Here is a 12,724-nt window from a genome sequence, read left to right on the forward strand (position 1 = left end):
GCCAACACTAATAAAATGGTCATTGAGCATATCAGATAGCTGCTTGTCAGCCACAATGGTATTACCCACACTCAAACTGGTGAGTACAGCTGGGCTTTTACTTCGAAGAAGACTGTTTAACCGCTTCCATAACAAATCAGTGTTTTTAATTGCATCACTGAACTGCGCCATTAAGTTCTGTTCTTGTTCCTAGTCGCAGCGCTGGTGAAATTTTAAAACCATTAAGTACTGATCTTTAGCCTTCTTAAGCTTAGCATTTAGTCAATTCCTGAACGACTTAAATGCTTTAAAATCTGACGCATCTTTTGATTTTATGAATTTCCAGTATAGTGAATTTTTAAATTTAATTTGAGCTAGTAGGTAGCTTGTAATCCATGGCTTTCGAGAGTTTTTGGCACTCGAGCGTGTCGTGTAAGGAAAATGCTTTTTGTATATGTTTGTAATATCTGACAGGAAAGCGTCATACATGGAATCAACATCAGTGTTTTCAAGAACATGAGCCCAGTTGTGAGCTTGAATATCAGCACGAAAACTGTTTAAAGAAGCATTAGTGACCTTTTGAAAAAAACACGTAGATGAGTTTTCTATCTTTGCTGCTGTTTTATCTTGAATAAATGCGAAAATAGCCAAGTGATCACTAATGTCCCACACAAGGGTGGCAGAAGTTGAAGGCTTGTCGATATTGGTAACAAAGATATCAATTAGAGTTTGCGAAGATGATGTTATACGTGTAGGCTCATTGATGAGGTTGACGAAGCCATATGCATCGAAAACTGATAGCAGACCAGTTCGATAGCTTGAAGAGACAGTCAGGTCAATGTTAACGTCCCCACTAAGAAATAAGAAATACTTGTTTAAAGATATGAAGTCAAAAAGCTGTTCAAGAAATCGCAAAAAAGCGGTGATGTTTGCATACGGTGGGCGATAAATCACGGTGAAAAATCTACAGCCATCTCGAATAGTCAGTGCCTCATAGTTCTCATTTGCCGCAGAAAATTCTTCAACAATGTGCGCGTTAAAACAGTGTTTTAAAAGGAGCAGCACACCACCACCCCTTTTCTGCGGACGACAAAGAGCAAAGCTTTTATAATCAGAATGATCAAAGGTACAGGAGGCTTCTGTACCAAGTTTCACATACCATAACAGCATCAAACTTGATATCCACGGAATTGAGTAGCCGTTCAAAGTTATCGTGCTTATTTTCCAGCGAACGGTAATTTAGGTGAAGAAAACACAATGTGCCTTCAGGTTTTAGGCTTTTAAGACAGTCGGGCTTCACTGGCATGAAATTTCATGTTTCTGCGTACTTTGGCTCATTGGTAAACAGATACGACTACGTTGTCCCATCATCGCTAGTCATGTTATCTAGGTCACTCATTGATGCGATATGGATCACAGACGAGCCATCTTCCTTGCGCGCAAAAATTTTTCCGTCTTTGCACCATGCATACTTCAATCCAACTTGCTTTTTCTTTTTGATTGTAGCACCGAGTAGCTGCTTGTTGCAACGGGTGAGGTGCTCATTTATGAATACTGCGTTGGGTGTTTCGCATCCGAACGTTGCAGTTGTGACCCGGTTTTTCTTTGCCTTTGCTAGTACACTGTTTCTTATTCCGCGACGCATGAAACGCACAATAATGTTTCTTTCACTTGAGTTGTACCTGTGTAGGCCGGCGGTCTAGCCTGACCGGCGCAGAAGGCTGTTGCTTGAGTCATAGCATATCCAGCAAGTGCGGAAAAAAAAGTGTAGGCCATTACATACCACGCCACTTTTGACGTAACAAAAAGGCACAATATGGCTTAAAATAAAATTGATGGCTGATCAGGTACTAAACGCTCAGCCTGACTGTGCAGAAATAAATGGAAAGTGAAACACCTGCAGCCAAACAATGCTCCCACAACGCATGCAGCAATCGGGGAATTAAGTCGAGCGCGAACCCGCAGTGCAAAAATTCACGGGGCACTTTGACGATGCCCGAGGCGAAAGCCTTTCCGCGCAGCGTTGGCTGCACGGCCGTAGGCACACCCGAGGCGGCTATGGGGCGACTTCAACTGGCGTGTCACGACTGATTAGTCACTACCCATCACTAACTAGTCATGATTGGTTAGTGACCAACTAGTTATGTCTAATTAGTTGATTACTGGTTAATGACTGGTTTGTCACGAATAATTAGTTGATGACTAACCAGCTATTATTGGTTAATGAGTAACTAGTCACGACTAATTCGTTGACTGGTTAATGACATTTAGCCATGACTAATTAGTTGATGACTGGTTACTTACTAGTTAGTAATGACTGGTTATGACTCGCTTCAGATCTAACGGACGGAAGGATAGGGTCATGGCCGCGAGTATGAGACATTAAAGGCTTCCGCCTCAAAATGGGACTCGCTACGTGGAGCAGCTTGGGTCCCTACGTGCCCTACGGCGAGGACAAAAAACAATTACTGCACCAGGAGCCCACCACTGAGCCAGAGGGACTCCCTCCTCGAGAGCTACGCACGATGACCCTTTATGGCTCGCCCCCCGGCTGGAGAGATGCATGTCCTTCCCTTAGGATTCGCAGCTGGAGAAATCATTCTGAATTGCACAACCGTCGCGTCTAGCGCTAAGCGCAATAAGTCGCTGCTCCAGATGAACTTGTGTTGTAACCACCAGCTAGGCCGCCTTTCCCTGTTATATATTCCAGGCGAGCCCACCGTGCACAACTGCATTCGCATCCAACCCCAGCAGTGAAAAAGCATGCAGTCGGCCTCCCGCGCCGTATTGTTTTGGCGCGACTCCCATTGATCGTGTCGCTTTGCGCGCGTCCGCTAGGTGGCGGCACGTAAGGCCACCTGGCGGCGTCCTCATCGGCGGGTCCCCGCGCGGTTCCTCCCGGACCCGACGGAGCTGCGCAGCAGCAGCAGCCGCCGAGATGCCGGAGCGGAGCGGGGTGCGCGGGACGGGTTAGCGCCATGCCCGTGGACCGGTCGCCGTCGCGGCGCGGCGGCAGTGCGGCGCGGAGGCAGCGGAGGCTGGCCTCTTCGTCCGCGGGACGGTGCCGCTCCTGCTGCCGAAAGTTCGCCGCGTTCCTCTTCTCGCACGTGGGCCTGTGCGCGCTCGTGGTGGGCTACAGTGTGCTCGGTGCGTTCGCCTTTCGCGCCCTCGAGGGGCCCTACGAGGTGCGCAAGGCGAGCCAAGTGCGCGCCCTGCGCGAGCAGACTGTCAGCCGGCTGTGGGACGTGACGGCTGCCCTGAATGTGCTCTACAAGGACAACTGGACTTCGGCCGTCAATGAGCACATCCGGGAGTTCCAGCTGCGGCTAGTGGCCGCCGTCAAGGACGGCTACGACGGCAAGGAGTCGGGCCGCGAGCAGCAGTGGTCCTTCTCGGGCGCCTTCCTCTACTCGCTCACCGTCATCACCACGATAGGTGGGTGCCCGGCTCTAAAGCAGGCGCGTGCCTCTGCTCTGTCTCTACTCTGTGGACAGTCCGAATGGTAAAGCGGTGCAGATTTCGCGTTATGGCACTCCAACAACAAAATCGTCAAATACATAGCCTCACACATGGCAACATACAATCGCTGCGACAGACAGGTTGTGCAAGGCAGGACGCCAGGCAACTCTGCAAAGTAGGCGTAGTTTTCTTTCGGGTCAGAAAGCACTTGGACCGCTGTTTATTTTACGCCGCAAAAGGCCCCTGAAAATTGCGGTAGTTTCACCTTTCTAGCTATTACGTGCGTTGCGAGACAGAGGTTAGTTCTTTCATTTCAATGACTCCTAATGCAGGCCATTCTTGTGACAGCATACATTCCCAAGCCTGATCACTCCGAGAACGCGAACGAAGCAATGAGGCAACCGCCTATGCATTTCGAACAGTGTTTGTAAACAACAACAAGCGTCTTACTTATTCCACGCCGTTTTTTCCTTAATTAGAATCCTTAAGGGATAGATTGTCAGTGCTCATTTATGGGAAGGAATTTTGGGCCTAACGAACTGTTACAAATTAACTTGGGCAGCAAACAAAACAACGATAAAGAAGTAGAGGAAAGTGGGTCAGGGAACAGATCGCACTTAGTGAAACAAAAAGAGGAGAGGGACGTGGTGGATTCTAAGGAAATTTAAGTGCTGCACAGGACGGCAAAGAGTCAGATGGGCGGGTGCAAAGTACAGATCAGGGTTAATGGAGGTCATTGAGAAAGGGATCTGCCCCTGGAGTTGACGTATACGGGCTGCGGATTTTGAATGATGAACATTTAGGCTGAAATACAAGCCGATAGCCTAGAGCCATGTTTTCAGTATCGGGGTAATATGTGCACATTATTACGTTAATGCACCGGCGTTTCAGTTCTCCGTTTAGGAAAACTAGACCTAATTACCTTTCTTTAAATAATACGCAGCTCTACCGCTGAAGTTGACATTGGACATGTATCCACCATGCCAGAAGATTAGTTGCCCTTTCTACAGGTGTCAAGCATGTGATTAGTTGGTGTCACTTTTGCGGTCAGCGTCACATCGAAGAGCACAAATCTAAAGATTCTGGACCCAAATGAAGCAGCAGCTCCGTTCAAAAGTTATGCAGATCCCTGCTATGACAAACGGACCAGCCGCCAGTTTAACCAGCTTATATGCATCTTTGTCCCATGTTACGAAGGCAGCGAGGAAATCGAACACGGTAACAAGACGCAACAGGAGTGACAAAGCACATTCGCGTCCTATCTACCGCATATCCGAACACCATTCCTTAACTTCATTTTCATTTCATTTATTGGTTTTGTTTGGCCAGTACAGAGACTGCAAACAAGGGAGAGCAAGCTAAAGGCGCCTAGTAGCGCCTGACAGAGGCCTGCCCTCCCCATGTAAAAAAAAACAAAACAAAGTGGCACTTGGCAATGGTACAAAGTTTCCATAAGTAACAGAAACTAGAAAAACAGCGGATATTTTTTATTTATTTTTATTTTATTTAGTACATACTGCAGACCCTTTTCAGGGTCCAAGCAGGACAGGCATATATTCTTAAAACTCAAAAGATACAGAACACAATGAAAATAAATATACATAAAAATGAGGAGACAAATATTGCAAACTATTACGATGTCATAACATGGTTCCAATCGGATATTGTCCGCGGAAAAAACGAATACTTAAAACAGTCAGTTTTCGCAAAATTGACAACGAAACAGAGATCAGGCATGCATAGAGCTAAGCACAACAAACTAAGATCAAAACATAACAAAGACAAAAACTGATTAGGTAGAAACACACCACAACTAGCTATAACAAAAATATTCATGAACAGTTTTCCTAAATCTGACCTCGGACATATTTTGTAGTGACAATTCTGTTAAATATGGATAGGTGTTTAATGTATGAGGAATTATGTGAGTTAGTTTTTGGAACCCATAGTTTGTACGGGATTTTGATGCATGGTTGTTCGTGCTTACCGTGAAGCAGCATTTTTTCTGGCAAGATTTAATTTCTTCATTTATTTTTTTGTTACATAACTCGGTATCCAAACCCCCAAGTAGGGCTGTTTGAATTCATTTTTTATTTATTTCCTTCTTGGCCAGCATAGAATTATTGACCATGAAGCAAGACAAATGGATCTGTTTAGCTTCCTGACTGCGTCTTGACCTCACTAGGGTTCAGCAGCCGGAGCTGTATTGCAGTCTTCAAACGGGAAAACTTCACCAATACTTGAACATTGTTTACACAACAGCTAGAAAATCAGCAATCCGCTGTGCCAAATAAACACAAGAGTTTTGGTGTATACTGAATCATATAGAAACTTAGTGCAGACTGCGATACAAAAAAGTCATTCTCTTTACGGTATCTCGCGGCAGTAACGAAAGAAGTACATAAAGCTTTATGAGCAATGCAAAGAGGGAAGGCAGTTGAGGTGGATCAGGTAACAGCGGATGGGAGATTGGGCTAGAAAAACTAGCCAACCTGCATACACAGTGCCTTATGTCCTCGAGCGTACCGGAACCTTGGAAGAACGCTAACACTGTTGACCAAATGTTTAGGGGAATCCCCCAATGTGGAGTAGATTTGTAATAAGAGAGTAATTACTCATTGACGCCCACCCGAGCGCAGCCATACGGCTACAAAGGAAAGCTATACAGCTTTCTCAGAAACTTCGTAATGAAAGAAAAATTGGTCCTGTTCCGAACCAGGACGATTTTTTTCTTTAACAACTAAGTTTCTGAGCAAGCTGTGTAGCTTTCCTTAGTAGCCGTATGGCTGCACTCGGGTGGACGTCAATGAATAATTGCTCACTTATTACAATGCTAACACTGCCTTCATTCACAAGAAAGGAGACGTGAAGGGATGGAAAAATTGCAGACCGATCTGCTTACTGTCCGTTGCCTGCGAAGCATTTACTAACCTAATCGCAAATAGAATCAGGACAACCTTTGGCTTCAGTAGCGTCGCTTTTTGGGCTTGTTGGTACGTACAGTCTTTGCCAAAATTAACCGAGCAACAGTTTCTTGCTTCTCAAACGTATAGCGGAGCATTTACAGCAGCCCTAAAGAACCGAACGGTGCCATAGTCTCCCCTTTCTTTACACAGAATCGGAGCTGCTTCGCTGCGCGGCTGAGAAACGAACCATCTCTGCACTGCAGCGCAGCAAGAGACGAGGACGCTCGTGGTGTTCGTCTCTTGTGTCCTCGTCTTTTGCTGCGCTGCAGTGTATTGGAACTTTGACTTCAATCAACCAAATGATCACCCAGGCTTTCGTAAAGGACTTTTCTCGACAATAGACCCATTACAAACTATCAATCAAGTGAGAGAGAAATGCGCAGAGTATAGCCAGCCCCTATATATATTGTCACGTAGCGGTGACTCCAGTGCGGAGAGCAGGAAGACAGCGAAAATGGCTTCTAAACAAAACTGTGTCTTTGGGCTGACTTGCGCCCGCAACGACGTGAATGAGTCGGTTGTGCGTAGCGACAAGCGCACTCGGCGGTCGTCGAACCGAATTCTCGGCTGTGCTCAATTTAAAGCTGGTAGCAATTTTTTTTACATAAACCGAGCAAAGTTACTAGAACATTTTGGAACAACGTCGAATCGGCTCTGCCTGAACGCGATCGATCGAGATATATCTGGCCGCGTCTTGCATCCCAAACAAAGCGATAAAGCAGCCTGGTGCCAGCAGCTTTGAAGAATGAACAGGCAAACACCACAACATTCGCGGCAATATCCTGATTATAAGAACGCATTTGGCCCAGTTGAAACCTCAGCATCCCTGCAGGCATTGCGGAATCAGCGTGTACAAGAGCCTTGTGTGAGAATACTGGAAGATATATAAAATGACGGCACAACTACCGTAGTTCTCCATAAAATCAGCAATAAAATTCCAATGAGGAAAAGTGTCACGCAGGGAGACACGATCTCGCCTATGCTACTCACCGCCTGTTTACAGGTGGTGTTCCGAGGCCCGGATTGGGAACAGTTCGGGGCAAGAATTAATGGAGAATACGTAAGTAAGTGGCGCATTGCCTTGATAAGTCACTAAGGACATGAACTGCACAGCATGACCAATGATTTAGATAGGCAGAGCAGAAAGGGGGGGGGGGTTATAAAATTAACATGCAGGAAACGAACGTAATTTGTTTATTTATTTTTACAAAGATACCAACAGCGCCCCCACTGGGGCATTGTGTAGGGGGGAGATATCATAAAAGCAACAGATGAAATGCAGTAATTGACGCAAATGATGAAATATACTGAGAAAACCCATGGACTCTGGGAGGAAAGCCAAACATGAGAAGAACGTTGCAGAAAGAAAAACACGCCCGTGACAGACACAGAGAAAATGACAATCAAAATAAAATACTGTTTTTGCAGCACAAAACTAGAACACAATACACCACGATAATAGCTATTGCTACACTGATATTATATGTGATACTAACAGTCATTTTAACTTAATACAATCATATTACCAGCATATTAATGTTCAGCAGTCTCGCAAGGCAAAGCAATTCACAATTTTTAACAAGCGGCTAAACCGTCTTGGCAAAGAAATAAAGATTATGAACAGGATAGCAAAGCTTAACTACTTTAATGATTGGGACCCAAGCTGCGAACCAATTCTAAGGAAATGTGGGAGTTTTTAAAATATTGTATTACGGGCAGTGACCGACGTAACGTATGAAATAACGCCGCGGCACCCAAAGTCGACGTCCGCTCCACTGACATCCGGAGTCGTTCATGTGGCTCGCCTCAAGACCTGTCACCAATCCTCGACATCGCAAGCCGAACACGCACCGGGACGTTGCCTTCAGCCGAGGGGGATAGTGTTACCGGTGCAGTGCTGCACCGGTAACACTGCACCGGTTACAAAATAAGTGAACGAATCGTCAACGAAGAAGTGGCGCTGCGCTGGACGACGAAGACGTTAACAGTGGGTAGCTGGGCCGTCTTGAGTCTGAGCTGAATGCTGGCCATCTAAGAGCAGCCGCCAATATAGACTTACCGCCGTAACATCCCCGTAACAATGTCATGGAAAACATGCCATAGGAATTCCGAACTTAGTACGAAGTCGCAGTGCCGTGGTAGGTAAAGATTATCGGAAGGGCTGTTAACTTAATAGTTACTTCTAGTCAGTTTTCACTCTGCCCTACTCAGGCGAGCTTCCCTCAGTGTCAATGGCCCTAACCACACGCATCCATGACCTTGTTATTACGCACAATGGCGTCGCAAAACTGCTTCAAGATATTAAACCTGGCTCTGCCGGTGGGCCTGATGGAATTTCTTCCTGTGTCCTGCGGGCATGCTGCGATATCATTTCCCCTTATTTGGTTATTTTGTTTAATAAATCACTAAGCACCGGTGTTCTTCCTGATGAGTGGAAACTAGCGAACGTAGTCTCGATTCACAAAGGTGGCTCAGGAAATAGTGTCGCGAATTATAGGCCTATCTCGCTCACGTGTATTTGTTGTAAAATAATGGAGCACATAATCCACTGTTCACTGTTTAAGCACCACGAATGTAGTAAATTCTTTACAGACTCCCAACATGGTTTTAGGGCTGGCCGTTCATGCACAACACAGTTAGTTGAATTTAGCCATGATCTTTCCTCTGCCTTCGACTGCCACGAGCAAATAGACTGCGTCTTCTTGGATTTCAAAAAGGCATTTGATAGAGTTCCTCACTTCATGTTCCGCCATAAACCCACCTTTCTTTGTGTAACAAACGATATATATTAATGGATTAAAAATTATCTTGAAGGGCGCAAGCAATGCGTCTTGGTCAACGGTTGCTTATCAGATATGGCGACAGTCACTTTTGGAGTTCCGCAGGGGTCTGTGTTAGGGCCATTGCAGTATTTAGTTTATGTTAATGACATAGTAGAAAGTGTTAATTACCGGGTGCGGTTGCAAGCCGATGACTCCTTGTTTAATCACTCAATTAAAGCGTCATGTGACATAATAATAAATAAATTAATAAATAAATTGCCTTCTACAAAACCTAGTGCGGGCATGGGAGAGCGGCTACCATGCGGTCGCTAAGTTCTCCATTCTGCTTTCTTGTGCAGCTTGCTGTCTATGGCTTCCTGTTCTCACCGACTGTCACGTGTTATGCATCGATATCTGCTTGGGAATTTGGCCTGGATCTGCCAACAGCTGACAACGTGCCTTATCTGAGCACAGTAGACATCATAACCTTCACGCCCGAGTTTCGTGGAACATTGACGCACCCGTCAGCGGCAGCACTGCACCGCCCCTCTTTAAGCAGCTGGCATCTACGAAGTGCTTCCAGTGGGCATGAGAGAGCGGCTACCATGCGGTCGCTAAGTTCTCCATTCTGCTTTCTTGTGCAGCTTGTTGTCTATGGCTTCCTGTTCTCACCGACTGACACGTGTTATGCATCGATATCTGCTTGGGAATTTGGCCTGGATCTGCCAACAGCTGACAACGTGCCTTATCTGAGCACAGTAGACCTCATAACCTTCACGCCCGAGTTTCGTGGAACATTGACGCATCCGTCAGCGGCAGCACTGCACCGCTCCTATTTAAGCAGCTGGTATCTACGAAGCGCTACCAGGGGACATGGGAGAGCGGCTACCATGCGGTCGCTAAGTTCTCCATTCTGCTTTTCATTTCATTTATTTCATCCTTAAAGGCCCGAGGGCATTAGACAAGGAGGTGGTTTCTTGTGCAGGTTAGTCAATCTGAATCGCTATTTTGCAAACGTACAAGCAATATATGTTTGCTGGTCTTCCCTTGCCCACAAGTGCTTGCGGCCACCTTGAGTGATTTTGTATCCACTGCAATGTTACTGTTACTTTCCGCCGATGTAGAACTAAATCCTGGCCATTGAAATGATGTGGACCGTCAGCATAGTGAAATTATGGCCGTGATAGCTGTTTTCCAAGTTTCCAAGCTGTCGTCCAAATTTGATACACGACATGAAGAAATGATGAATGCCATAGCTGAACTAAAGGTTAACCAGGAAGCGCTGTCTGACACTGTTTCAGACGTTTCTAATAGGATGACTGCTGTGGAAGCCGCGTAAGAGTGTCTCGAAAACATGCCTTCTAGTATCGATCTTACTGCAGCAGTCCAAGAGGCTGTTTCAAATGAGAGCGTTGCGCTCGCGTCCAGACTGGACGAGCTGGAGGACCAGTCAAGACTCGACAACTTAATATTCTATGGCATCTCTGACCATTCGTCAGAGACGTGGGCACAATCGGAAGCCCAAATCCAACACTTTCTTTCCAAGTGTCTCAATCTGAATTCCTCGGAAGTCGCGATTCATAGGGCTCATAGGTTAGGTAGCTTTGCAAATGGCAAAACACGACCTGTTATTGCTAAGTTTGCGTCCTATAAAACGCGAGAATATATACTTTCACAGAAATCAAAGTTTATAGAAGATGGCGTTTCTATCGGCGAAGATTTTTGTAAAGCTACCCGTAAATCGCGGAAAGCCCTTAATGATTTCGGCTAGGCTAGCGGCCAATTCTATTCTTTACACCACAACAAATTGATCATAGGTAAAAAATGCTACGTCTATTCCGCAGCTACTAACGAAGTATGCGAAATCGGACCAGCAAGGAGTGCTATTACACAAAAAAGAGACATCACACCACCGGGTTCACCCATCGCACATTCAAGCTCAGCATAGCTATCTCGTGATCGAACGCAAATAGACTGCATATCGCTTCTTTTCACTAATGTCCGAAGTGTCATCAACAAACGTACATCACTATCGTCACATATCGATGCATGCTCGGCTGATATTGTTGCGCTCACCGAAACTTGGCTGTCAGCAAAAAGAAAGAATATTGAAATACTAGACTTCGAAAAAACGTACAAGTTCTGCAGATACGACCGCGATTTCCGAACAGGCGGAAGTTTACTGATTGCCGCGAGCTCTGCTATCAATTTCTTTGCTGTCTCTATCGATTCATCACTGGAAATCGTTTCCATCCATGTTAGCTTTCCAAAGGGCGACCTTATCTTTTGCGCTTGTTATAGATCCCGATCCTCACCTACTACTTTTTGCACCGACCTTCATGATGCCCTGAATAAATTGTTCGACACCCGAAATCACACTTATTCCTACTGGGTGATTTTAATTTCCAAAACATAGTGTGGCGAAACGGTATTCCCTCCCTTAGCAGCCATCCTCCGAGTGCACTAATTTTTTAGACACCTGCGCCGATTTTAATCTAACACAGCTAATTAACAAACCCACACGTACCACCAGCACATAGTCTAATATTTTAGACCTCTGTTTTACAACAGCTCCAGATTTGGTCTCTCCGCCAACGTACCTAGAAGGAACTTCAACAAAACTTGGGTAGGGTCTAGTTGGTACATGATGTTGTGAAGGTAAAGGATGCGCAATCAAAGGACGAACCACGAAGAAAGACACAGGGACACACACAAGCGCACTAAGTGCGCTTGTGTGTGTCCCTGTGTCTTTCTTCGTGGTTCGTCCTTTGATTGCGCATCCTTTACCTTCACAACATCATGTACCTAGAAGGACTGAGTGACCACTCACTGCTTCACTTCACAATTAGAAAGAATGTTCGTCCTAAGAAAATAGTTAAGACCATATGTGATTACAATGCCGCCGATACCACGTCCATCACAGCTGAACTAGAATCATTCATTGCCGACTACACTCAAAACTTTTCCGAACTTACCATTGAAGAACACTGGTCATTGTACAAAAATGAACTGATAGAATTAATAGATAGATACCTACCTAAAATTAGGATTGTCTCAAATCCTACCTCTCCGTGGTTTGCCAAAACCCTACGCCGCTTATGCAACAAAAAGAAGCGTATTTTTTTGTCGCGCTAAAGCATCTAATCTTCCTGAACGCTGGGCAGCATATCATCGCATTCACGCGGAATATCTAATAGCTGTTAAAGATGCAAAACAGAACGTTTTTGACAACACCATCCCATCACTTCTGCAATATAATCCGCGTAAATTCTGGAATATTGTTGGGGGCAAACAAGATAAGGTAATTCAACTAATCCGTTCTTACAGTATTTCCATTCCTCCGAACCAGTGTTGTTTCGTTTTAAATGATGTGTTTGCTTCCGTTTTCCAGAAAAGTGCTAATATTGTGCCGTCTGTAATTACTTTTTCTTATTTGCCAATGAACCCTATCAGTATTGACTGTGTCGGCGTGCAAAAGTTGGCTGGAAACTTTCTTCTATTATGCTTTCAATGCTTTTTTCCCAGTCACTATGTTGCTCAGTACTTCCAGGCGATTGG

General features: G+C 45.3%; 1 protein-coding gene across 1 annotated transcript in view; it reads left to right on the forward strand.

The window, feature by feature from the left end:
- Nucleotides 1-2,891: 2,891 nt before the first annotated feature.
- The window catches only part of LOC149325676 (TWiK family of potassium channels protein 7-like), a 376,131-nt gene continuing 366,298 nt past the window's right edge, over nt 2,892-12,724 (forward strand). Inside the window, exon 1 of the mRNA XM_089562548.1 lies at nt 2,892-3,414. Within this exon, the coding sequence (XP_089418674.1) occupies nt 2,958-3,414 (457 nt within the window). The 5' untranslated portion in view covers nt 2,892-2,957. The remainder of the gene's footprint in view (nt 3,415-12,724) is intronic.

The sequence above is a fragment of the Amblyomma mixtum genome, chromosome 10, assembly GCF_055824585.1.
Source record: "Amblyomma mixtum isolate Tamu chromosome 10, ASM5582458v1, whole genome shotgun sequence".
Lineage (NCBI taxonomy): Eukaryota > Metazoa > Arthropoda > Arachnida > Ixodida > Ixodidae > Amblyomma > Amblyomma mixtum.